Source organism: Chionomys nivalis, chromosome 22, assembly GCF_950005125.1.
Source record: "Chionomys nivalis chromosome 22, mChiNiv1.1, whole genome shotgun sequence".
NCBI classification, from domain to species: domain Eukaryota; kingdom Metazoa; phylum Chordata; class Mammalia; order Rodentia; family Cricetidae; genus Chionomys; species Chionomys nivalis.
Genome location: NC_080107.1, coordinates 1,703,107 through 1,731,092, shown reverse-complemented (window position 1 = coordinate 1,731,092; position 27,986 = coordinate 1,703,107). Strand labels below are relative to the sequence as shown.

Here is a 27,986-nt window from a genome sequence, read left to right as displayed (position 1 = left end):
GCCCTTGTATTTGGGGCATAGATGTTCAGTACTGAAATTTCCTCTTGATGGATTTTTCCTGTGACAAATATGAAATGCCCTCCTTTGTCTCTTTTGATTGATTTTAGTTTGAAGTCTTTTTTTTTTTTTTTTTTTTTTTGATATTAGGATAGCTACACCAGCTTGTTTCTTAGGTCCATTTGATTGGAAAATTTCTTCCTAATCCTTTCATCTGAGGTGATGACTGTCTTTAAGGTTGAGGTATGCTTCTTGTATGCAGCAGAAGGATGGATTCTGTTTTTGTATTCACTTTGTTAGCCTATGTCTTTTTATAGGTGGGTTGAGTCCATTTATAATAAAAGACATTAATGACCAGTGATTGCTAGTTTCTATTATTTTACTTTTTGTTGGTAGTGATGTTATTGTGTGTGTTTTTACTTTCTTTGGGATTTGCTGCTGTGAAATCATCAGTGGTATGTGGATGGAGCTAATTTCCTTGGGTTGGAGTTTTCTTTCTAGTACTTTGTGTAGGACTGGGTTTATGGCTAGGTATTGGTTAAATCCAATTCTGTCATGGAATATGTTTTGTTCATCTATGGTGAATGAAAGTTTTGCTGGTTATAGTAGTCTGGGCTGGCACCAGTAGTCTCTTAATATCTATATAACACTTGACCAGGACCTTCTGGCTTTCATTATTTCCATTGAGAAGTCAGGTGTAATTCTCATAGCTTTGTCTTTATATGTTACTTGGCCCTTTTTCCTTGCAGTTCTTAATTTTCTTTATTCTGTATGTTTGGTGTTTTGAGTTATATTCTGCTGTTTATGCTTGCATTTTGGTTCCTGATCATTTTCCCGTGTTTTCTGTTTCCAGCATTCCCTCAGTTTCTGTTTTCTTTATTGTCTCATCTCTATTTCAGTTTTCAAGTCTTAACTCATTTCTTTCATATGTTTGATTGCTTTTTCTTGTTTTTTTAAAAGGGATTTTTTGATATCTTCCAATTTTTTTTGTTTGTCTTTTCCTCCATTTCTTTGAGGGCCTCAAACATTCCCTAAAATTATATTTTAGGTTATTTTTTTCTGCTTCATCTGTTTTGGGGTGCTCAAGTCTTGCTATTTAGAGCCCCTAGTTTTTGTTGATGTCATGTTGAGTGTGTTCTTACCTTGTCTACCCATCTTTTCGTCTGATTGGTGTAGTTGGGGCTGTGTCTCTGGTGATCACTCTTCCAAGTGCTGGTGGATCCAAGGCTCAGATGGTTGCTCCTTGTCGTGGAAGCAGGGCCACGGTTCCAGTCACTGGGAAGTCCTTCTGTACATGCGTTGCTTTTATTGGTTAATAAAGAAGCTGCTTTCAGCCAATGGTGAAATATAACTAGGCTGGAAGAGATATTATAGAGAGAGTAGGCGGAGTCAGGGAGAAGCCATGTAGCCGCCAGCTGGAACCTTGCCGAGGAGCCTTGTGGTAAAATATAAAATAATAGAAATGGGTTAATTTAATATGTAAGAGCTGGCCAATAAGAAGCTAGAGCTAATAGGCTAAGTGGTGATTTAATTATTATAGTTATTATAGTTTCTGTATGGTTATTTTGGTTCTGGGCAGCCAGGAATGAACAAGCAGCTTCTCCCAACAAGTCACTCTAAATGTCACTGACTTGAACCTGCTCCTGTGAAGGTGCTTGGCTTGGACTAGCTAGATGTATTTTTAAAAATCCTTTCCAGGCTCTCCTTCTTCCTATTGAGGCAAGCGATCTTGGCTTCTTTCCTTCTCTCTTTCTTCTCTGTCTGTCTGTCTGTCTGTCTGTCTGTCTGTCTGTCTGTCTCTCCCTTCTTCCCCTCTACACTCCCTTTTAATAAAACTTCACATCCCCCCCCCCCAAATCCTTTCCAGAATTTGACCTACCCACCCTGTAGTATAGGAAACTGTTCTTTTAAAAGGACATTTCTTCATGCTGATTTAATATTCACCGAGTTTTTGTGATTCACACCACTTAATACACATGATAAGTGGTAATCAGTACTTGCAGGATCCAGCTCATCAATATGTGTTTTATTTTAGTTTTTTTTCAACATTAAAATTATATGTTTCCTAGTGCAGTTGAAATCATTTGTTATTAGACCATTTTTAAAACCAATGGTGACATATTGAAAGGAAGATTATGTGGGCATGAAATAATGATTATAATTAAGAGACAGAGAAAATAATATGCTCACCAAAGGCTGAATAAACAATGGAGAAAAGCAGGCAGATCATGGAGACAACTGCACTGCTGGCTGAAAATCATATACGTTTAATCATGGGATCTGCTTCATGTCATGGCTGGGTATTTTTGTTGGGAGAGGGAGTGGGGAAAGGGTTGCTGTGGATGTGTAGTGCTTCTGGCTGCCAGAGCCGCCTGCTTCGACAGCTGCTCCATGGAAGCCAGAACATTCTGTCTAATTCACGAGCAGGTAACTCTTCACAACTTGTGCCTTTCAAATCGTTTTGATGAGACGTTCAAGCTCTCTTCTGATGTTTTGCTCCTTTCTCTTTTCAAAATGCTGTTGCTGTAGCTTATACTGGGTTGAGAGACAAACCATGTTCAAGGATGGAGCAAAGAGGCCCAGAGATCACAATGAGTGTTTGCTTTTAAGGATTTGGGGGACCCTAGACCAGTACATGTGATGAAGCCCCCCACTAAGGGATAATGTGGGACAAAGAGCGTGGGAGGTGGTCTCAGAGGGACTTCCTGGCTTCATTCCTTGCCTGAACGTTAGGAGCTACCTATTAGATTTGCTGAAGAGGATAACATGTAGTTCCAGCAATGAACCCAGTGTGTGTGTGTGTGTGTGTGTGTGTGTGTGTGTGTGTGTCAGAAAATGCCCGTGTTTGAGGATGCCAACTTCACTAGGTGGAGTTGGGGAGGAAACAACCACAAGACCAAAGATGGTTAGTCTTTCTCCAAGCTGGACTGGAGAGGAACTTGCTAGCCAGGCCTCCTTGTGTCCTCAGCTTCCTGGGTGATTGAAAGGGCAGCTACCGGGATGTTGCCAGGGAGCAACACTGTAGTGCTGATAATCGTTTCTCCCCCCAAGAACGTTTTCTGATCACATATGTAGGACATTCTGGGGGAGGGGTTGTTTTACATCATTTTATCGGTTGAGCCCACCTTTGGGTCATCTAGAGCCAGTCTTTCCATTTTGCTCTCTGTTCTTTCATAAGCTCAGTGCAGATGGGATTTTCAATTATTTTGTGAATTTCTTTAAGGATCTTACCCATCCAATGGGATTTTTTTTTAAATGAAAAGCTCATCAGTAATAGTCATGTTAACAGCCAAACTTATTTGCATTAACTTCATTTTTTTACCTTAAGTAATTATCATTCTCCCAGTGTTCCAGATGAGCATGTGGCTTCAGGGTGACAGACCTGTGGTCACGCACGTACCTAAAGATAGCACAGTGGATCTTGGTTCACTCCAGAATCTGCTCACAGTGTGATGTGGTGCTTCCTCCCGAAGGCATGGCCAAGGTGCACATTCTTTGTTTTTGCCAGAAATCACGAGGGATAAACCCCAGCGAACATACAGTCAAGATTTGCCCTTGAGAAATACAAAAGACCAGAGGGTTCAGCAGAGCTGGATTTAACCCTCACTGTCTTCCCTTTAGATTAGTGTGACATCTTATGTGAGTAAAGAAGAATGTTTTGGGGGTTTTCTTTTTTTAGATTTTGGAAAAAAGTTTCTGTGTGATATTTCATGAAGTTGAAACGGTAACACATTTCTTGCCTTCTAGCCAACAGAAGATGAAGGAGCTTGCCATGAATGGGTGTATTCAGTTAGTGTTAAGATTCTGGAAGTTGAAAGCAGACAAAGTAAAGATGTATTTTCTTCAAGAACAGTTCGCTGCTCTCCTTTTAAATGACAAAATTACAACAATAACACCATGCTTATTGATAATAAACATAATTTATTTTGTTTTATGAAGAATAATAAATTAATTGGCTGGAATGGTTTTACCTTTTGTACAGTCATTAATATATGCCTCCTAAATTAAAAAAAAGCTTTGTCTTGTTATTCAGAATACTAAATCACAAAAAAAACTATAAAAAAAAAACAAAAAAAACAGAATACTGAATCACATTTTAATATGTGATGCCATACATTCTAGGGTTCGACCTGATTCGGTTTCTGTTTTTTTTTTCTTTCCTTCCAGTGTCTGTATTTATGCTAAAAGTTCAGGTGAATGACATCATCAGTCGCCAGCGCCTGAGTCAAGCCATTGTGGAGGTGTTTGTTAACTACACGAAGACAAATTCTACGGTGACTAGAAGCAATGGAGCAGTATTGATCAAAGTACCATACCAACTAGGACTTAGCTTAACCATCGTTGCTTACAAAGATGGCTACGTCTTGACGCCTCTGCCTTGGAAAACCGGAAAGATGCCAAGTTAGTACTTCCGTGGTATTTTGCATTCACAAACATAAAAATCTGTTGAGCTGAAAGTGAGAATACCTACAAGAATCCCATATGTTTAGAAGGAAAGAAAAACTTGTAGAAAACACTCTTTGTCTGTTTGGGATGCCAAAACAGAACACAACCTAGGCAACTGTAAAGAACAGAGATATTTAACACAGTTCTGGGTGTGAGGAAGACGAAGGTTCAAAGGACAGTGGGTTTCATGTCTGGTGAAAGCCTGCTCTCTGATTTATTGCCTTTTATAGCAATAAATTGCTTTATTTTATTTATATTTACATTGCCTTTTATAGCTGTCACCTTGTCACTTTTTCCTCACATGGAAGAAAGAGTCTTTGGTGCTATTTTTTAAGGCAATTTCATTCCATTGATGAAGCCCTCCCCACCCCCTTAACACCACAGCTTTCTTTGGTGGTGAAATTTAGGTTGACAAAAAAAAAAAACTGGGATCATTGCAATCATGAAGACACTTTATCTTCCACTGTGGCTGCTGCATTGCCCAGGTATGGACGCCTGTGGTGATTCTCCTTTCCTGCAAAAAAAAATTCTCTGATGAAGGCTGAGTTAGGCACCGTTCTAGGGGTGTAGCAATATATCATTAGCCATCAGTCTATTGCTATGCTCCGTTAGCAGAATAATCAAAGTAAGTTGCCCTTAGGGCCCATGACCTATTTAGTCTCGTGCTCTTGGCCACTGTCTTAGTGGGTGGACCAACCCCTTGTGGTCCTGACTTCCTTGCTCATCTTCTCCCTCCTTCTGCTCTTCAACTGGACCTTGCGAACTCAGTCCATTGCTCTGATGAGGGTCTCTGTCTCTAGCTCCATCTTTCCGGGAAGAGGAGAGGGTGAGAGAGAAGGGAAAGACTGGGGAGAGCTTGGGGAAGTGGGAGGGTGGAGATGGAGGAAGGGCAGATATAGGAGCAGGGAGCCATTCTAGGGTTGGCAAGAGACTTGTCTCTAGAGGGGATCCCAGGTGTCCACAGGGATGTCCCCAGCTAGGTCCTTGGGCGCAGAGAAGAGGGTGCCTGAACTGGCCTTGCCCCACTATCACACTATGATTATCTCGAATATCACCATAGAATCTTCGTCCGGCGACTGATAGAGATAGAGACAAGTTTCATTTCCTTTAGCAGCTGAATAATATCCCATGTATAAATGTACCTCTTTTTCATTATCTATTCACCAGTTGGTGGACATTGAAGCTCTTTACAGTTTCTGGCTATTACGAATAGAGCCGCAGTGAGCTTGGCTAAGCAGTGTCTTTGTGGTAGGGTGTAGAAGCCCTTGAGGTACGCTGCGCCAGAATGACACCTGCCTCAGTTACCCCTACGTTAAACATTGTGATCGTATTGCCCTCTTTTACAGTCTATTCTTCAGTTACGCTTTCACTGTTCCCACAAAGCCAAGCAAACATATGGCTCTTTGAAGACACTGTTTTGATTACTGGAAAATTAGCTGGTAAGTATGCCACTCTTTTGCTAAGGAAGTTCTTATTATAAATAAAAGAGTGATTATTTTATAAGAGAATCATGGTTGATTATAACTTGGCAAAAGTCCAAGTTGGGTCCTGATGGTACATTGATCAGAACCAGTTCATATCTCATTATAAAATTATAATGAGTTATAAAATTATAAAATAGTTATCTCCAGTACCCACTGCACACGGGACTATATGCTGTGAGGAATTACTAGAAAATGCTGTCTGCGTTCACTGTCTCGTGTCTCACTCTTTTATGGGAGCTGAAACAGAGACAAGGACAGCCATGTTTCCCAGACCTCTGTGCTCCCTAACTTCCTTTCCTTCTATGCCTCCAGTGTGAATCTGGCTGCTAGTGAGGGAGAGGCCAGTGACTGGGGAGTTCCCATTTCCTAGGCAGCTTTCTCTGGGGTACTTGGTACTTGTATGTCCCCTAAAAAAAGTGCAAAAAACCTTGTTTGGGGGCGCTGGTTCAGGGAGTAGTCCTCCCTCCTTTATCAACTACAAATATGACAGTTTGGCCCTTTATTTATCTCCATGTGCCCCTTAGTTGTTGCTTAGGGGAAAACTAGACATTCTGCTTCTCTTTCAATATCTAATGCCTCTATAAATTACAACTATTTGTTGGATTTGTATTAGTCGACTAATGTTCAGCACTAACATAATAGAAATGAATGAAAATGCAGAAAATCCTCATGAATCAATCAAGAGAGGCATGACCTAAAGAATTGCTTGTGAAAATTCACATTTAGAAGAGAATCCATGCAGTTCTAAGGTATTAAATAAAAGTACTTAATAGGACTGAAGTGAAAACCTGAACTTGGGCTTGATTAATCTTGGAGTGACTTACTAAGTAAGGCTTTGGACCCTCTTTTTCTAGATCTTTGAGCATTTTGATACTCATTTTGCTAGCATGTGGCAGAATATGATGTGGAGTTTTGTTTGGAGATTAGAATGTGAAAGGAGCCGCGTGGCAGCGGAGAGTCCTGGTTTCATGCTGCTGGGGCTTTAAGGAAACTAGATATAGATGTATCTGCTCTGATGTTGTCACATCTCTCCCTAAAGTACCTACTTCTTTTCTTAATACTCATAAAATACTTCATTAAGAAGACACTTGGTTTATATAATAGAATTGTGTTCAGTATATGTGAATGTTTTTGTGGGCAGGGGAATAGAAAAAAATGAAAGCCTTCTTAGGAAGTGCAGGTAATTTACGTAGGATGCATATTTTTAGTTACAAGAAATTTGTATATTCAGCACTATTAAGCCACATGTTTTTAAATTTTCATTTTTTAGGTTAACATACAAAAGTAGTGTATTTCATCATGATATGGGATTTCCCTCTGTATTCTGTGAATATCATTGGTTAGTAAAGGAACTGCTTTGAGCCTACAGCAAAGCTATAGGGGAACAGAGCAAGGCAGGGAAAACTAAACTGAATGCTGGGAGAGAGAAGGGCAGACTCAGAGAGAAGCCATGGATCCTCACTGGAGACAGACGCTGGGGAACTTTACCCAGTAAGCCACAGCCACATGGCAAAACACAGATTAATGAAGATGGGTTAAATTAATATGTAAGAGTTAGCCAATAAGAAGCTAGAGCTAGCTGGGTGGTGGTGGGCATGCCTTTAATCCCAGCACTTGGGAGGCAGAGGCAGGTGGACCTCTGTGAGTTCGAGGCCTGCCTGGTCTACAAGAGCTAGTTCTAGAACATGCTCCAAAGCCACAGAGAAACCAAAAACCAAAACCAAAATCAAAAAAAAAAAAAAAAAACCAAAAACCAAAAAACAAACAAAACACTAGAACTAATGGGCCAAGCAGTAATTTAAATAATATAGTTTCTGTGTGATTATTTTGGGGCTAAGCAGCCAGGAACTAACTAGCAGCCTCCTCCTACAGAGATCTTCATATATAAAGGTCACATATTTTAAAAGAGAATGCATTAGATAATATTTTGAGTGACCTGAAAATATCTTTCCTCAAATATCTAACCAAATACTAGTGAAGATATAATTTTGCTGTTTTACTGATGTTATTTTTCTCCCTTTATGAAAAAATCTTAAAAACTGACTTTAAGAGTTATTCGACATTACTCTTTTATTATTACACAAATATTTGAAATTTGATACATTTTTATACTAATGACTTAAATAATGTCTTCTGCCTTTATCGATGATCTTATTAAAGCCCAAGGCCAAAGATAATGTATCTGATAACTTACACTTATAATTTTGAAATTGATTTGTGGATTGTTAAATTGTGTTGGTTATAGATATATCAATATGTCATCGAGGTCTCAATTGATAAACATCAGAAGAGAGTCAATTCAGCACCACTGAAATGAGGTGATATGTATACACCTGTAATCTGGCATTTGGAAGACTTTAAAATGACTGTGTGCCAATCTGATGGAGAAACCAATCCATTTCAGTATGTGGCTGAAAGTCCTGAAGGGCGGTTATTATTGAAAGTTGCTGAAAACCTCTCTTAAACTAGCAGAACCCCACAGGGACCATTTATTTATCTTTTACAAAGCAGGGTCAACTTCAGCCGAGACTTAATCTGAAGGACTCAAGTTGGAAAAATTGACAAATAGTTTTCCTTCTCGCCATTTCTCAGTTCTATCCCGTGAACCCTGCCTCCACTTTCAAACAAGCTCTCATCTTGGGTTACAAGATGGGATCCTGTGCGAGACAAAACAAGTCTTCCATTCCGTATTCAGGCAAGCTCACATCTTGTTAGTTGTGCTTGGGGCAAGAGGATTGCTTGGTCTTGGCATGTTCTGACACTCAGTCAGCCCTTTCCTGTTATAAAACCATGCAGGCTGAAGATTGTTGTCTGAAGTTTCTGTCCTGCATGGTTCCTACAGTCGTTAAGTCCCAAAGAAATCACACAGGGGTCTACATTAACTATAAACTGATTGGCCCATTAGCTCAGGCTTCTTGTTGGCTAACTCTTACATATTAATTCTTATAATTTATATTAGCCCATTATTCTTGTCCATGTTAGCCACATGGCTTGGTACCTTTTTTGGCAAGGCAGTCACATCTTGCTTCTTCTGTGGTTGGGTCATGACTGCAGAATGAACTTCCCTCTTCCCAGAATTCACGTTGTTACCCCGCCTCTACTTCCTGCGTGGCTACTAGCCAATCAACATTTATTTAAAATATAAGTGACAAGGTACAGACCATTGTCCCACATCAGAGGATGTTCAATATATGGTTTCCTACAGTGAGACCTGAAAGAACCAAGAAGAAATTCTGGGCAGAGTCAATCAGGTCTAGTCTGGAGGTGCTTTGTGATCTAAAAAAAAAAAAAAAAAAAAAAAAACATATGTAGCGTGAATGTTGTATATTGCCTTTGTATGTTCCAGAACTTAGGTTACTTATACCACACTGACATCTTTCCCCTAACTTCTGCTTTACACTCAGGTTTCTCATGTGTATCCATGTAAGCCTCTGTAGCTCATTTGTGGGTCATAGATTGATACTCTTGTGGACTAAAAGTGCTCGTTACATAAATATATAAAAGGAGCTTTCTTAGTTCTGAATTTAAAGGAATTGTGTGAATGTTGGTGACGCTCAGAAATCATTACAACCACACCCTGTAGGAGAAAATATCTGACCAGTGATGCTGTTTTTAACATGCATGTGTTTTTGTTCACTTGCTAATGGGATATCCTTTGTCCAGATGCCAAATCTCAACCAAGTGTTCAGTTCTCAAAAGCCTTCATCAAACTTCCTGAAAACCATCACATCAGCAACGTGACTGGCTATCTGACAGCTCTACAACAGTTCTTAATGGTGGACAATTTTCTGTACACTACGGGAATCACTCTTAACAAACCAGGTATTTTCTAGTTTTTAAATATGTGATCATATTTCTAAAACACATCACAAAAATTTTCCATCAGATATCAGTTTTGTACATAATATTACCCATTTGATTTTCATCAAAGCTTTTCAGGATATGTGTTGCTTTCAAAATATCTAGTATTAAATTTTTTATGAGCAATTTCTTTTTATCCAAAATGGAATCATTAAGTGGGGTGTGGTGGCCCACATGTTTAATCCCAGCCCGTGGGAGGCGAGGCAGGTGGATCTCTGTGAGCCTGAATCCAGTCTGGTCTACAAAGTGGGTTCTGGGGTAGTCAGGGCTGTTACACAGAGAAACTCTGTCTCTAAAAAGAAACAAAACAAAAAAGAATAATTATACTGAGACTTGGACAGCGTCCTCTCAAAATCCCACTTTCAAAGTGTTGAGTCTTCTAAGGGGACTTCTCTGCTTTGTCCAGCCTGGTGCTGCTGTGTTTTTACTGACTGTGACATGTCATCAGTGCACCAAAAGCCTAGATTTTATATAAAAGCACCATGCGTCTGGCAGCCCCTCTGTTGGGTTACACAGTTCTAGAGCCCTGGAGTCTACAGGTGTTTTGTAAAGATGAAAGTTAAGGTTAGCACATAGAGCATGGAGTGTTCACTGGAGGAAGCCTGCCTGTGGAGGCCAGAAGACACCATTCAGGAGCCAGTACTCTCCTTCCAACTTGCCCTGAGTTGCAGAACTCAAACTCAGATTATCAAGTTTGTACAGCAAGTACCTTTACTCACTGAGCTGTCTCACTGGCCTGAGATTACGTCTTCAGAAACATTTGGTTGGATCCCAGCGTCCTTAAATTGGACAATGCTTTAGAGAATTAGATTAACAGAAACTTACACTAATTTGTCAGTGTTACATTATTAGCCAGTACTTATTTATTAAATATTTTGAAATTATGTTTAAAAAAAATTACATTTTAAAAAATCTTTAATGTACAGCCAATAGAGTATATATTCAAGTGTGTAGCAAATGATGAAATAATAGAGTAAAATGAATTTTAGTTAGAGCCATAATAATCTATTATGTATATGCAACCTCTGTTTGAATATAATCTTAATAAATTATACTCTCTTTTAGATCTGGAAAACATTGAGCTGACTCCTCTTGCTGCGATATGTGTGAAGATATATTCTGGAGGGAAAGAGTTGAAGGTGGATGGTGTTATTCATGTGTCTCTTCCTCTTGTACATACAAACACTGTAAGCATGGGAGATCGCATACCCGCGTGGACATTTGATATGAACACAGGTATGGTAGCTAAAACAGACCGTTTTTCTTTTGGATATTTGGGTATTTCTTCGTAGAGTTGTATACACAGCTGGTCTGTCCCTAATATTACCATTTTGTACACTTTGTTAAGATCATGTGGGCCTTACTGGTATGGGTGTTTGTGAGGGGAAGGGAGCCTAATTCCTTGTCTTGTACCCAGACAAAAGCAACTTAAGAGCGGTTTAACTTCTAACCATGATGGTTATAGTCCATCACGGTGGGGAAGCTGCAGGCGGGGAGGTGGGAAGACAGCTGGTCACGAGTAACGCAGCATCCACAGTCAAGAAGCAGACTTCGTCTGGATCATAGCCAGGTGACTGGTGTCACTCACAGTGGGTGTGTCTTCCTACTTCAGCTCACCCTCTCAAGATGATTCTCCATAGACAGCCAGAGGAGGCCCATTTCCCCAGGTGACTGCAGAGCTCATCAAGCTGGCAATTGAGGCTAAGCATCGTACACATTATGTAAAAACAAACAAGCAGACAAACATTTGAACACTATTCACCCACCATTGTCTTGTTGTCCTCTAACATTCTGAGGAAGAAATAATTTGAGGTTAGAAAATATTTCCTCGGGAAATTTTAGTCGGCAGTATGAGATTATCTAAAATCTTGGTTAAGACCATCTAAAATGTATGCTACTATCTTGACAATGAATTGCACATGAGATCGAGGGAGTGGAGATCCCTCGTTAGGAATCAATTTTATTAATTGCATTTTGCTTCCTTGATGGCACCTGGGAAGCACTTTCTCCTCTGCAGCTTCTTAATTTTGTCTTTGTTCCCATGTACACGAAGTAGTAGTCTAGGATTCTAAAAGTAAATGAAGAGGGTGAGGAGTCCAGTCTCAAGTCCTTGCAGGACCTGCTCTGTCTCCCTTCTCACCCATTTCCTGTGTCCACACCTTCCCAGCAGGAGATTGCTGGTGGTGGAGCTTCTAACTGCACACTTCGCCAGGTTGCAGATCAGTGGAAAGACAGCTATGCTTGGTGTGTTAGCTGCAGCACAATTCCTGCTATGCACCGTGTTGTAGAATAGAGTCGGTGCCAGAAGAATGCATGCATTCATAGGATGAGCTGACATGCTGGTGCAGCATGGAATCCCAAACTCATCATCTCATCTGATAACCCATGATGGAAAGAAACCCAGGGGAGATGTGTGATGGGCTGGGATGCCCCTGAGAAGGAAGGGGGATTGCAAAGCCAACCCCACACAAATGTCCGTGGTGGAAGATAAGCTGCATATATTGTGTTCTTCTGATTAGTGGAAGCACTGCAATCAATAGCGGTAATGCACTGCTTAGAGTTTTGGGTTTTTTCAAATGAGATTTGGAATCTAGTTCCCTCATCAGCAATGCCATGTGGGACAAGTCGTTTATGTGATTTGGGACTCAGTGACTTCTTATTACTTTAAAGAATGTGCTGTTTGAGTTTTTGACCATTATTCTTGGCAAAGGCCTTTCTTGAATATTCCTTCGAGTGAAAGTTTTTAAACTGAGGGTTGCAGAGATGTCTAATCGGGTAAAGGGGTTTACATAAGCCCGCCAACCTGAGTTTGCCTCCCAGACACAATCAGGAATGAAAGGAAAGAATCTATTTTACAAAGTTGTTCTTTGACCTCCACGTGGGCATCACGGCACATGTACCCACACGCCACAGCCCCCCCCCCACACTCACACACAAATAATATTAATGTTTTAAAACTTTAATTGATTTATCATATATGCTTGGTTAAATTTAACTTAAGTAAAAGTGATAGATTGGGCCATTCTCTCATATCAAGTTTCTCTACTACTTTGTTATCAACTGTTTTATCAATATTGCTGAAAATTGTTGGATTTATTTTCTTTTGTATGACTGACCAAACTAATATTGCACAGATACATTTTATTTACCTATCCATTTGCTGGCAACATCTTCCTTGATTCCATATCTTGACTATTGTAAACAATGATCTAGTAAACATGGGGCTGAAGGGTCCGAAAATGGTCAGGCGAGATTAGTTTTAGTGTCCCATAACATATTGGAATAGCTTATTTGAAATAAGTTCTGATATGTTCCAAAACAGCTAGACAAATTCAGAGGCTTGCATCATATAAATGTAATTGGTGTGTGTAAAAGGTGATGGACATGCTGTTTTATGTGAATATCTGTGAATTTCTACTCTATGTCATAAATATATTATGTGTGAATTAAGGGTAGAAATAATATAACCCATTTTACATTTTGTAGATTATAAGCCAAAATCCTAATATATACCCAACTTTTAAGTAGCCATGTTAGCTATTTGTGCATAACATTTTATCAAAGGTTTAGATTTTACTGAATTCATTTGGTATAGATGACGAAAATTCATTGGAGTTAGGAGACAGTTTGAGCTTTTCAAAATTGAGTGTGAGGCTGTGTATTCCTTGTGTTGGCTGGATGAGGTACAGTTTGTGGGAAGACACTGGTCTCCAAATGGGACTTAAGGGGGCTCAACCCCAGGCTCACTTAGTTACAGGTGCTGCAGTGGTCTGGATTCTACTTTGACCATTTAACCATTTCCTCCCGGCTCTCCTGATTCTGTTCTCCATTGTAAAGAAGACCAGATCTGGGCTTGCTTCCCAGTTACAGCACCATGCCTGCAGTGAACGGCTTCAATTTCTGACACCTCAGATGAAAACCGCATGGGAAATGTGACTCATTTACGGATGCAGCTCAGGAGAGAAAAGAAACAGTTCTGGGAAAACTCTCAGTAGCGTTAGAACGATTAGAACGACGGCTCTTAAAGTGATAAGGCCCCCAAACCTGTGTGGTGTGTGTTTAACCACAGCCTCAGGACAAGTGACGAAGAACTGCCTGTTGACGAATTGGGATTTGTTCTGTCTCGTTAGGGTGTCACATAACAAGTGTCCGGTGCTGGAGACTGAACTCTGGGATTCACACACTTCACATCTTAGCTAGCCTGTAAATTAGAGTTCTGTTCCTCACAGCCTCAGGGTACATAACTTGAGTTTTGTTATAATGAATTTCTTATTTAGTCATGACAAACCATTCATTTGCCTTATGTTATGTGTGTATTATATTAAGTATGATATAATATTTGATATTGATCATCCTAGATATTTAGTATCATGGTGTTTATAATTTCTGAAATGTTCTGAATTCTTTCACGATTACCAGAAAACTCTGTTTTTATACCTTAGCTTAAGGTTGAGAACTATCCCTGACTGTTGTTTCTTCACTTACCACATGTTTTAGGTGCTTGGGTGCATCATGGCTGGGGAATAGTCAAGGAGCATAACAACCACCTGATTTGGACCTACGATGCCCCACATTTGGGCTACTGGATAGCAGCCCCATTCCCAGGAGCTAGAGGTACTGCAACAATGAAACAAAGTAATCTTAAAGGATAACACACATAGCATGCTGGAGTTAATGTCGGCTGGGTTCCAGCTTGGGCTAAGCATTGCCAGGAAGCAGGTGAATGAAATGGAACAACCTTCCTTCCCCCTTCTTGAACACAACCAAAGGATTAAGCAAACTCCATGTACTCTAAGTCTCTTATTGCCACGTCTAACAAATCTCTGAAGACTAAAGTTTGTTCTAGTATTATCTAAGTTTATGTTTTCATGAATAAATATTACCCAGCACAGTTACAGCCTCTGGCTACAAGAAATAGGGACATCTTGAGTAATTTGTTGAAAGGTGAAGAATATGTGCATAGTTTACAGGATCCTGGGGAAGGCAGATGTCTCTGCTGCTCCAGAGGGCTGACCACAGCCTGTTTGTGCGTAGTTTATAGGATCCTGGGGAAGAGAGACGTCTCTGTAGCTCCAGAGGGCTGACCATAGCCTGCTTGTGTGTGGTTTACAGGATCCTGGGGAAGGTGGACGTCTCTGTAGCTCCAGAGGGCTGACCATAGCCTGCTTGTGTGTAGCTTACAGGATCCTGGGGAAGGCAGATGTCTCTGAAGCTCCAGAGAGCTAGCCATAGCCTGCTTGTGTGTAGCTTGCAGGATCCTGGGGAAGGCAGATGTCTCTGAAGCTCCAGAGAGCTAGCCATAGCCTGCTTGTGTGTAGCTTACAGGATCCTGGGGAAGGCAGATGTCTCTACAGTTCCAGAGGGCTGACCATAGCCTGCTTGTGTGTAGCTTACAGGATCCTGGGGAAGGTGGACGTCTCTGCAGCTCCAGAGAGCTAGCCATAGCCTGCTTGTGTGTAGCTTGCAGGATCCTGGGGAAGGCAGATGTCTCTGCAGCTCCAGAGAGTTGACCATAGCCTGCTTGTGTGTAGCTTACAGGATCCTGGGCAAGGCAGATGTCTCTGAAGCTCCAGAGAGCTGACCATAGCCTGCTTGTGTGTGGTTTACAGGATCCCGGGGAAGGTGGACGTCTCTGCAGCTCCAGAGGGCTGACCAGAGCCTGCTTGTGTGTAGCTTGCAGGATCCTGGGGAAGGCGGACGTCTCTGCAGCTCCAGAGAGCTGGCCATAGCCTGCTTGTGTGTAGCTTGCAGGATCCTGGGGAAGGCGGACGTCTCTGCAGCTCCAGAGAGCTGGCCATAGCCTGCTTGTGTGTGGTTTACAGGATCCTGGGGAAGGCGGACGTCTCTGCAGCTCCAGAGCGCTAGCCATAGCCTGATTGTGTGTAGCTTACAGGATCCTGGGGAAGGCGGACGTCTCTGCAGCTCCAGAGAGCTGGCCATAGCCTGCTTGTGTGTAGCTTACAGGATCCTGGGGAAGGCGGACGTCTCTGCAGCTCCAGAGGGCTGGCCATAGCCTGCTCAGCTCTTCATACAATAGCTGTTACCGACTCTAGTCCTTTCCAGTCTTTCCTGGAGAGGAAGACTCTGGGGGACATGAGAGGAAAGGCTGTTGGATAGCGGTGTCTCCACATTGCTTCGGAGAATAGATAGATGATGTACAAAATGGTTACTGACTTGACAGCTTGAACAGATGGTGACTGGAAGCTGGTGGCCACACATCAAGAATTCTTCACTAGGGATGATCCACGCTGTTCTCACACACAGTATTTAACATGGTATCAAATTATGTAGGGAATCTAAATCTAAGGAAACCCCGTCATTTATCACATCCAGTAAATTTATCAAAAATTTTTAAAAAGTTATATATTCAATCTATTAAGTCTTCCTGAATGGAATTGGGTGTAGTGATGCATACTTTAAATCCCAGCACTTGGGAGGCAGAGGTAGGCAGATCTCTGTGAGTTTGAGGCCAGTGTGGTTTACAGAGCAAGTTCCAGGACAACCAGGGCTACATAGTAAAACTTTGTCTGGATAAAGCTGAAAAAACAAAACAAAAACAGATACCAACCAACAACAACAGAAAGCCCCAACAAAACAAAAACCAAAACAACCCACAAAACCTTCCTGAATACAGAAGAATCTTTTACATGCTGGAGGCTGGATGGGTCCTCTCAGTCTGGCAGTCACTCTAATTCAAATTAATTAAGAACCCCACAGTTCTATATTTTGCTACCACATGATTGGAGTTCCCATTATTACAATTTCCTTCAAAGTTCACATTAAGGCTTGGAAGCTAGGGCTATATATTTTAGGGTTTGTTTTCTCAGTGTCTTGGCAAGCATTACCGGTTCTATGAGACCAAGCTGTTGTGCAGCAATCAGCCATTTTAGTCGCTGTGTGATTTCTTTGCCTTTTAAGTTTGTGAGTGTTTGGGGTTGGCTGCCCTGCTCTTGGACTTGGCATGGTTCAACTCATCACGTATTTTTTTTTTTTTTCAAAATTCAGGTTGAAGGCATAGGGACATTCTGGGATATGCTTTTCCCATGTCAGAATGCCTCAGGAAGATGGCTAAGCCACATCACATGTATTGGTGCCACATTAAGGAAAGGCCCTTCCTCTTTGAGCAGTTTAAACTGAGAGTGATCCCAACTCTGGGTTCTGCATCTCTCCCCTGTATCTTCTGTCTGCTTCTAACAAAGAGCTTTGTTCTATATTTATTGAATAACACAGAAGTGGATGAGGAATCTCATATCCCCCTGCACTTTTTAGCCAGTATTTACAAGGGAAAAAGTTTACTGATCCCCAAGTAGCACTCAAAACTGCAGACAGGTGCTACCAACCAAATCCACCTGTTGCTTCCAACAGTCATGGCGAATGTTTGTTTTCTTTAGGGTTGCTTTCAACATACTGACCAACTTTCCAAAAAAGGGGTCACAATGCATATAGATTATTCTAGGTGGGGACATGGAAAAGTCACAAAGGAGAAACAGGGGAAATGATCTGAGATCAAAGCTATGCATTCAGTTTATTTTGTACAAGTGAATCACATGAGAATGCCAAGGCACAGTGAGGCTGGTTACATTGTTTCCTTAAAGGCAGGTTAAACCTAATAGGCTGAATACACAGTAACCGCTTGAATACATAATTTCAAATTATCTGAATACATGTTATTGACTAGGATGCACTATTAGGCAAAGGGTTCAGTTTCTAAAGCCAAGTGGTCTTTTGAAAGAATAAAAAGCTGTTCCCAAAGTCATACAGCCTCATGTCAAGTGTTCAAAATTCAATGGTCAAAGCAAGTCAGTTGATGAATTCCGCAGGGCATGAAAGGTGTACTCCATCCTTAGGAGTCTACCATAGTATGAAAGCAAACCAATAGAAGCAGACACACATCCTCAGCCTATCTCATCCAGGATAAAACAAAACTAAATGTCTAACCCACAATAACATGTTTTGTCTTTATATTGAATCATGCAGGTTCAGGTATAAATGAAGACTCCAAAGACATAACTGCCTACCACACAGTGTTCCTCACAGCCATATTAGGGGGAACAATCGTTATCATCATTGGATTTTTTGCTGTCCTACTCTGTTATTGCAGGTAAGAGCAGCACAAAACTATGTATATAGATAGAGTGGCTGTATTATAGCATGATTTCAGTATATTGTGTGCATTATAAAGTTCATTTGTAGAAATTGTTATTAGGGTCTGGGTGGCTGGCTTAGCGATTACAAAGACTTGCTCTGACTGAAGCAGCAAGCACAGGCCTGTAAGGGTCCATACCAAGTCCTCTGTGTATGTGTTATGGCTGTTAGCTTGGTGTCTTTGTGGAACTCCTCATAGTGGGAACAGGTGTGTCTCTGTTTCTTTTTCCTGCTCTTGGGATTCTTTTCCTCTGGTTGGGTTGTCTTGCCCAGCCTTTATTGGAGGGCTTTTGCCTTGTCTTACTGTTTCTTGTTTTGTTGTGTTTGGTTGTTGTCTCTTGAAGGCCTGCTGTTTTATGAAGAGAAACAGAGAATAGATTTTGGGGAGGGGAGGAGGGAGAAGCTGGGAGAAGTAGACGGAGGAGAAACTGTTGTTGGGGTGTACTATATGCAAGAAGAATCTATTTTCAAGAAATGAAACAAAACAAGCAAGCAAACAAGCAAACAAAACCTCGCTCTTCCAAAGAACCTGAGTCCTGTTGTAGCTCAAGGGGCTCAGACATGCACATGCAAACATATAGATAATTTAAAAATTGCAAAGACCCGTTTAGCCTTTAATATATGTAGATCGGAAATCAAAGCAAATGCATTCTGAAAGCATCATTAGATATGTATTTGTATGTTTTGGTATACTTTCCTTTGTTGAGTCATATAGACTGTAACTTTTAGGTATCTTTTACTTTTTGCTTTTTCTGCTCTAGGGGTAAGTGTGGAACACCGCAGAAGAGAGAGAGAAATATCACTAAGCTTGAGACCCTCAAGAGAGACCAGACCACGTCAACAACACACATCAATCATATCAGTTCCGTCAAGGTTGCGTTGAAAGCTGAGGACAAGGCACAGTTCTTCAATGCCCAGACCTCATCCTACAGCCCCCAGAAGAAGGAAACCACAAACATGGAAACAGAAGAAAGAATTTCCATGGTGAAAACTCGGGACAATTTTAAGATCTACAATGAAGATGTTTCCTTTCTGTCAGTCAATCACAGTAATTACTCAAGAAACCCAACACAGTCTTCGGAGCCAAGTATAGGAAGCAAACAACCGAAGCATATCAACAACAACCTCTCTCCACCGCTAGGGGACGCTCACGAGGAAAAGAGGTATCTCACCGGAAGTGAGGAGGTATATGGGCGGTCCCGCATTCCCGAGCAGCTTATGCACATCTACAGCCAACCCATTGCCATCCTTCAGACATCAGACCTTTTCTCCACACCAGAACAGTTGCATGCTGCTAAGTCTGCCACTTTGCCACGAAAGGGCCAGTTAGTCTATGGCCAGTTAATAGAACCAGTAAACAGAGAGAACTTTACACAAACGTTGCCCAAGATGCCAATGCATTCTCACGTCCAGGCCCCAGATGCAGGAGAAGAGGACATTGTACTTGAAGGTCAGCAGAGCTTGCCGTCCCAGACTTCAGATTGGAGCCGATACTCCAACAGCTTGCTGGAGTCTGTATCTGTTCCTGGAACTCTAAACGAAGCTGTTGTAATGACTCCTTTCTCATCGGAACTTCAAGGGATTTCAGAGCAGACTCTCCTGGAGCTGTCCAAAGGCAAACCCTCTCCCCATCCCAGGGCGTGGTTTGTGTCTCTCGATGGGAAGCCCGTGGCGCAAGTGAGACACTCCTTCATAGACCTGAAAAAAGGCAAGAGAACCCAGAGCAATGACACAAGTCTAGACTCGGGGGTGGATATGAATGAGCATCATTCAAGCAGAAAGCTGGAGAGGGAGAAGACATTCATCAAAAGCATGCATCAGCCCAAGATGCTTTACCTGGAAGACTTAGACCTGAGCAGCAGTGAGAGTGGAACCACGGTCTGCTCCCCCGAGGATCCTGCATTGAGGCACATCCTGGATGGAGGGAGTGGAGTTATTCTAGAGCACCCTAGAGAAGAGTCTCCAGGAAGGAAAAGCAATGTGGAAGACTTTGAAGCCAACACATCTCCCACTAAAAAGAGAGGCCGACCATCACCCCTTGTCAAAAGAGATAGCAAGACTAACATCTGGAAGAAACGAGAGGAGCGTCCACTGATTCCCATAAACTAGTCATGAGTGCCGTCTATCTCTGTCATTTCACCGTGTGCACTCTTGCTTCTTGTAAATTCCAGTATGGACCTAGGAAACTGAGACTGAGCCATCTCGGTGGGCCTTAGACACATCTCAAGCAAAGCAGATGGTAAGTTAACAGTTCAAAAATCAGAAATGCTTTCTCTAGCCTGTTCTTTTCATTCTCTTTGGAGTGCTGAAGACATCCAAGTCTTCAAAAACGTGAAACAATGTAAAGATGTTATCTGAAAGTTGTGCAGTTTGCGCACTGGTACTGACTCTTAAGAAAGTAAGCTGTGTGCAGAAGCTGCTCTCCACACTCTTGTTTCTGCCTTGGTCATCATGGACCAGAAAGGCCATTGTCTTCTTCAGGCCTCTTCTTCCTGCAGTGAGACTGTGATGTCTTTTCCTGCCTATGCTTAAAAAACAACTCGATAAATGTTTGGACGAATGTTAAAGATCAAACAACATTTCTTTTTCTTTTTCTTTTTTAAGATCAATGGCTTGTGGATTGTCAGCACCAAAGTAAATCCTGTGCTCTTGTAACATGGGCAGGAAGCCCCCAGTTCATTACAGGAGACCCAACTCTGGTTGTTTGGAGATATAGGTTTATAGAACAAATAAGGCATTGTCTTATTGTGTAGAAATTTGAGAAACGGAAACTCTGATATTGTCTTTTTATTTTCAAATGAAGTGACCTTAGTTGCCAGGTGAGAAGGGAAAAAAGCTATGGCTTGCTTTAAGGCTCACTAATCCATGTAGGCTAAAATCTGTTTTTAATACTCTTTGGCCATAACCCCAATTCAAAGTCAGTCATTTGGAGACTATTACACTTGATTAAAAATGCAAACATTTCTTGTGACTGCTGAAAAATGACCAGACTGTGGAGATACAGGAAATGAATGCTCCATGTAACTGGGCAGGGAAGGAATGGCCATTTTCCTGATATTCAAAGCGTCTCCAGGGTGTGAGTTCCATTTGTTCGTGTTGACGCGTTTAGGAGAGGTTGGACCATTTAGGAGATGTTTGAGGAAAACATCCTGGGTCTCAAGGGGGAGCCCAGACAGGCTCCCTTGTCAGCTACAGGCGCTTATCACCGTCCTTCCCTCAGTGGGAACTCAGGAGCTGTTTTCAGTTGTGTGTCCTCAACTCTGCTACAAGCAGAAGCTCTTTGATCCAATCAATCCATCCTGTTCTACCTAGAAATTGTCGCAAGGACACATTGTGCCGCAGCTCTCTCTTTCCTTTTGGTGGAATGAAACGGTCCTTCTTCTCACCCCCAGCAATTCAATGTATGAGCCGCAGAGGAGAGTCAAGCCACCTAAACAAGTTTAAGGAAACTGAAATAGACACCCCAACTTTGTAAAACTGTAGATAGTTATACAATGAAGGTCAACAGCCCCCAGCCCCCGGAGACAGTAGACTTACTTCAGACAGTTTTTCCTGCAAGCCTTTTTGAAATATCTTAACTGATGGAACTCACTCGGCTTTCTGAATTTAGCCCAAAGAATGCAAAGACCTTTCCCTATGTTTCTTGTATACTGCCCCTTTCCGTGTGTCTGGCTAACACAAGGCTTGCTTTTGGGGGTAGAGTGGCAAGGCTCACATTTAGAAGGGGCTTTTTCTTGTTCTCACACAGAACTAGATCATGAACAGCACGGAATGACTTGGAGAAGGTTAAGGAGTTAGTGCTCTGTGGAAGTGCCTTTGACTCAGACTCGCATTAGGAGGATTAATGACATCTTTCTCAGTGTACATTTTGTTAGCCAAATCAAACAGATGTGCGGTTATTAAAAACTATATAGCCCTAGTGTTTCACGTTGGAACAATGAGTTCTGCATGTAACGTTTTCTTTTGTGTGCTGTTTTTTGAATCCACAATATATTGGTAAATTATTTGTATTGGAATGAGGTTAGGAACTATAGGTTAGGAGGTACTGTACCTCCTTAACGCTTTGAGTGTATCTCCTCATCTTTAGAACGTTTTGTGTCTCCACTGGGCGAGGAAAGTCACATATAAACTTATGAGTATGTGGCCCAAGTATGCCAGTGACTTCACTCATTCTTGTCTAAGGGAAATGAGATGATATTTCCTAAGGGCTTTTGTAGAACTTTAATTTCACAAAGTAACTTAAAAAGATACTACATGTGCTGTTTTTGATTGGGAATTTTAGGCAATTTATCTTTTCTAATCAGAAGAATGTGACTTCTCATTTGTGAGCAGTTCACAAGTTCCTGTTAAAAAGCTAAAGCCATCTACTCTTTCTTAACCCAAGTGATAAGCCAACACTATTCACTACTTTCTTAAATTTTTAAATTGAAAGCCAATGCAGACTTTTGCATACATAAACTAGAGAATTTTGATTACAAATTGCTGACATTTGTGGACCCTTTGTACATAGTTTGGATATATCTTGAAGGCAAAGCTACCAGTTAACCGATGGATTCATTTACTAAAGCACTGCTGTATGCAATTTTGAATACGTATGACCTTGACACTTTATAAGATCCATTTTTATGACTTTCTGCAGTTGAATAGGGATCATGCCCTTTTATAGTTCACAGTATGCCACGAAGATCACAAATGTTGAGGAATAAGAGCTCTTCTTTACTTTGGCAATTACTGTCAGGCCAGTTTCTACGTGTTTGGATCCTCTGCTATCGATACATATTATGGGGTTTTAAAGATTTGGGGCTCAAATATTGACCTTCCAAACTCCCCAGAAAGTTGAAGCTCAAAACTACATGTTAATTTCTATTGCTTGAGTTACTCATTGGTGTGTGCTGGCATCACAGAGAGACCTGACTTGCTTTCTGCTTCAGATCTAGAGTTGACGTCCTGCCCTCTTGTTCTCAGGTGTTTCTATTTTTTTCTTCTTCTTTGTATTCTTTTATCAGCAAAACCTCATGTTTTGGTGTATTTATTGATGTTGCTGTATTTCTTGAACAGTCTGAAGATTTGTAAAATGTTACAAACAGTTCTTTAAGGATAATAAAATCAACCTAAACATATACTTGTTGCAGTCTTTAATTTCAAGTAGCAGGCAAAAGCTTCCTTTCTCATTATTATTATTTAATCCAGTAAATAATCATTACTTTTTATTCATTATGTCCCACGTTAAATTAATCCCATGTATATAATGAACTTGATAACGATTTTTATGTCTCTGGAGTTCCCAGTTTTATTATTGAATCTGGGTATACACAGCTAGTTTTTCATTGACTGGAATTTGTTAATCTCATAGGTATTTTTAAAGTTATAATTTATTTTAAATTCTAAGTGAAAAAATAATATAAAGCCCCCATACCTCTTTTCAAAATACTCTTTAGGCTTTTGACCTAAGACTAAGTGACAACTCAAAGGGTTTTCCCACTCAGCTGTCCAAAGTCCTTGCTTAGCCAGTTAATATCTCTATTCAGGCAGGCAGTAGTTGGGGGCTTTAGAATAGTTTGGGGAGTTATCCTGGCTGTCATGTTTTTAGACCTCCCCAGTATCATCATGTGATCGGACATACTTTTAGACAGATCTCCTAGGTGTTGAACTCTGAACTTACTTGGCATACAGACCTGCAGACACACTGACTCCACTGGAACCTTCCACCGGGAGTCCTGCAATCTCCAGCAGGGTTGTGGTTGCCTCTGTACCAGGGTATGGGGCCTGAAGGCTATTGGCTTCTAGGAAATGATGTGGTAATGTCATGACAGGAAGTATAGCTGCCAAAGCAATGAGATTCTTGAGTTGATCAAGAACTCTGATCACAGAAATAAAAATAATATGGGAAGAATGATGGGAAAGTTAAAGAGCTGCAGAAAAAGAAGATGGGTAGGACAGGGACAGTTTGTTATGGCAAGCGATTCTTTTCATATACTTAACAGTGGGAACAGATAACCAGGACTCTGCTCCTTCGACCACATGTTGGAAAACTTGAAACTAGGCCTCAGTGTTGCCTTATCTTGGCTCCATAATTAACATTTTTCTTCTGTATCTTTAATAAGAGATTCCTTTGTCAGGATGAATGACAATGTAGCTTGCTTCCAAGAGTATGCTCTCACACCAAGGGAAGGGTAGACGAAACTGCTCTACTATATGAGATTTGGATTTGCCTCTCTAGCAAACATGAAGATTCTTTCTTTCCTTGATATTTTTATCTTTACTGAATTCAGAGTCCTGTTTTATGTTTCCATTTGTATTTGATGATTCCAAATGTAAAAAGTCTTACACCAATCCAATGTAAGAGATTCTTACACCAGTTAGAACGAGACCATTTCTAACGGAATTTAGTTCTTAAAGACATCTTTATAACTTAATGGAAAAAAAAGCAGTCAAGAACTCAGTAACAATTTACAGTGTTAAATGTAAACTATTTTGTTAAAATTACATACTATTAATATACCTGCACAGTAAATTTCTGGGATGGGGCGGGGGAATAACTTTCCTTTCTGAAATAGCTATGGCCAAAGATCACATTTTTCACTCCCTGTGACACTGGTCGAAATATCACAACTACACATCTCTTCACTCTGCTGGCTACAGCTAGTGAACACCTTGGCATGTCTGTCCCCAGGATGAAATATATGCTGTCGGGTCTTTCTTAGTTAAAGCCTGCATTCTACAGTCTTTATGGCTAAACTAGATGTATTGCTAAATAACATTCTGTAATTTTGTAAGAGATAGCCTAATTTTCTGACGAATTGGCTCACTTTTCTTCTTTTCTTCAGGTTGGCAGTGGGTTTCATAATTCTTGTGCTCACTGTTTCTAATCCTTGTAGACCTTATTAAAATACTTGACTAGCTACAGGCAGTGATTCAAAACAAACCAGGTAATTACAGCCCCACAGGTCCCTAGCTTGTTAGACTTCATTCTATAGAAAAAAAAAAACTTTCAAAAACACAACACTGAAGAGGACATTGTGGCTACTAGGAAAGGTGAAACAGTGTCCCAGTGATTCTCATTTCATAGCTCTGCCTTTTAGCTCACAAAATATATCTCTGTCATATACAAAAAGTACTTCTTAAAAGTTATACTCAAGTTTATCTCCACCAATTAGCAGTGTGTAATAAGTGTATTTTGAAACATTAATTTCTAACTCAGATAATCTCTGAAATATTTTTATTCCTTAAATGTTTTATATACTTATACAATGTATTTTAAACCTTTTAATAAATAATATTTATTTGAATAATGACTGTTAAGGTCAATGGTAAGCACATGAGGTTTGTAACTCAAGACTTTCTGTTTTCCAGGGAGCTCTTACAGTTAGAATAACAAAGGAAGAGCAGGAAAAACAATTATTTGCCTGGTCAGATATTTTTGTTTTGCATGTTGATAAAAGTGGCAAATTAATTTTTTTTTTTTTTTTTTTTGGTTTTTCGAGACAGGGTTTCTCTGTGGTTTTGGAGCCTATCCTGGAACTAGCTCTTGTAGACCAGGCTGGTCTCGAACTCACAGAGATCCGCCTGCCTCTGCCTCCCAAGTGCTGGGATTAAAGGCGTGCGCCACTACCGCCCGGCCGCAAATTAATTTTTAATAGGATTCTAAAAATCAGTTTTATACTAATGCTTACTAATAAACATACTCATTTTCTAAACCCTCGTTTCTCAAAAAGTATTCCTGCCTGTGGCCCATTATTTTCCTTTACAATCAAAGAACAAGTTCTAAATTATTTACAACAAAACTGTACTTGTCCCTCTTCTTACTGAGATATACCTATCTCATCCTGCTTTCTTATAGAAGTCAAGATGAAAATTCATACTATTAAAATTAGAGTAAAACAATTTCAGTGTAATAATACATGTATGCAATATATACTGCCTACTCTAACCCCACACTATCCTCTCCGCAAATCTCTCTCATGTTCATATCTATATGATTTGTTTTGGGATCCCCTGGAGCTATCCGTTGGTGCCTGGTGGACTCAGCAGTGGGTATAAAGGTAAAGACAGTGGTACTTCTGTCAGAATCTACCAATATCTCATACTTAAGAGACAAATAATAGGATCCCATGTCACTGCCCTGCTTTGTCTTAATCTTGGGCTTAGCCAATGAGGGGGGACCATGCAATGTCAACAGATTGGAAAGCAGCCTGGGTGCTGGGAGGAGGATATATAAAGCTTTCCCCATTGTGAATAAAGGAGTCTGTTCTTTTTTTATTCCCTGACTCCCGACGTCTATGTCGCTGACACTGTGCCTTCTCACTCCTTCCACCGAGGGAACCATTAGGATCCAACTACAGCTGATGATTAAAATGAACCCTCACAGATAAAATCAGACCCTTTCCTGTGCTGGTGTTACTGCTAAGCACAGAGCTTGCCCACCAAATTCTATTTAAAGAACTGGTTTTGGAAACGGGTAATGGGGGAGGTCTGAGGAAGCAGCTGGGACTTCAGGGTTTGTGAGCTGGGTCTCTTTCAGCGTGCTGGCAAGGAGGAGCCTGTCTCTAGCAAATGGACCTTGGGCATCTTTGGCCATTAGGTAGGCGACCCGGTATTAAAATTCTCACTGAGTCATTGAAAGCAAGCTGATGATTGGGCCTGGTATTCATTCACTGGTGGAAGTTACACAGGAACTCTATGGCATTGAGAATGATGGGCATTATTATGCTCACAGCTACCCTGAAAAGCAATTAATGAAATGCTGTGGGTGACTGGACACCAGAGGCAAAAGCAGAGGACTTTCCTGATGACTCCATAACACTCCTGTGTGTCAGGAAGGCAGGACGAGCAGAGGGCACAGCCTTAGTGGTGTGGAGTTTCAGCAAAGGTTGTATGTTCAACCAGTACAGGCAGGCTATGTCAGGCTCACAGGATGGTTAGGAAAAATGGAGGACCCAGCTAAGTGAAGAGAGACCATCTTAATGATCTTCCTTTAAGTTTTGCAGCCCTGACCCTCTCTGAAAATGCAGAAGCAGTCACTCTCCTTGTTTGAATGCAAAGTTTTCTCCACAAGGCTTCATGTGCTCCCTCAGGATTCTCCTTTACCCTTTATAATGCCCAAAGGGTGTTTAACTAGAGATAACTCATAATTAACCCAGTCGGGGATGTGCTTGCTGGTCCCCATATGGCCTATATCTTTAAGAAGAAATAATCCTAATATTGTGGGTTGTTTTATGTTGGAAGAGAATGCATGGGTCTGAATTAAGAGATTGTTTATATTAGATTGATTTCTGTTGTTATGATAAACATCATTACCAAAAACAACTTGGCGAGGAAAAGGTTTATGTGACCTACACGTTCCTGTCATAGGATTGTTAAGTGGGTTGGTTTTATTTGCAATATATCACGATATGGGCTTGACACAGCCAGTGTTGGCTATTAGCAGTATCAAAAGATAACTGCTTGAGCAAAGAGCTCCGAGGCCCAGGGCATCCTACAGTTTTGGACCACTGACCTTCCTTTAGCTTATAGCTGAGTTGACTGTAAGGAGCAGAAACCCTGTGCCTGGTTTCTGACTATGTCAGCTGAGCAGGAAGGTTAATATGAGAGTGGATGACATCTAGTCACTAGGTGTGGCCTTAGCACTGGTAACAAAATAGGGGTATTTCTCCCAGTGGGTGCCTTCACTAATACGTCATCCACAAGTCTCATTACATACTACCCTTTCTATTCTCTGGGACCCGGCCATCCTGGTAGGAAAGTCACAGTCTATGAGACTGCACTATGCTTAGTGGAGGCTTTTCTCCCTTGTCACAAGCAAGAAGAAACTCTGTCTGAAGATTGTCTAACAAAGTAACAACAAAATTTGCTAACTTCTCCTCTTTGAGTTGCCAAAATTCATACCCTACACTGTGATTAACACTTGTGCTTGTCATGGTATTAGATCAGGTGGAACTTGTATGTAGTGTGCTGTTGCAATAGTAAAACCCAAAGTCATAATGAAAACCTTCACGACAAGTTTGATTAGCGTAAGACTGGTACCACTTTATTTTTCTCACAAAGCTAATTTAC

At 40.9% G+C, this 27,986-nt stretch overlaps 1 protein-coding gene across 1 annotated transcript in view; it reads left to right on the top strand.

Moving 5' to 3' along the window:
* Fam171b (family with sequence similarity 171 member B) overlaps nt 1–23,053 on the top strand; it is a 56,229-nt gene extending 33,176 nt beyond the window's left edge. Inside the window, exons 2-8 of the mRNA XM_057754965.1 lie at nt 4,165–4,398; nt 5,790–5,882; nt 9,591–9,749; nt 10,854–11,024; nt 14,286–14,402; nt 17,766–17,889; nt 18,695–23,053. Coding sequence (XP_057610948.1) covers nt 4,165–4,398; nt 5,790–5,882; nt 9,591–9,749; nt 10,854–11,024; nt 14,286–14,402; nt 17,766–17,889; nt 18,695–20,042 — 2,246 coding nt within the window. The 3' untranslated portion in view covers nt 20,043–23,053. The remainder of the gene's footprint in view (nt 1–4,164; nt 4,399–5,789; nt 5,883–9,590; nt 9,750–10,853; nt 11,025–14,285; nt 14,403–17,765; nt 17,890–18,694) is intronic.
* Nucleotides 23,054–27,986: the final 4,933 nt, after the last annotated feature.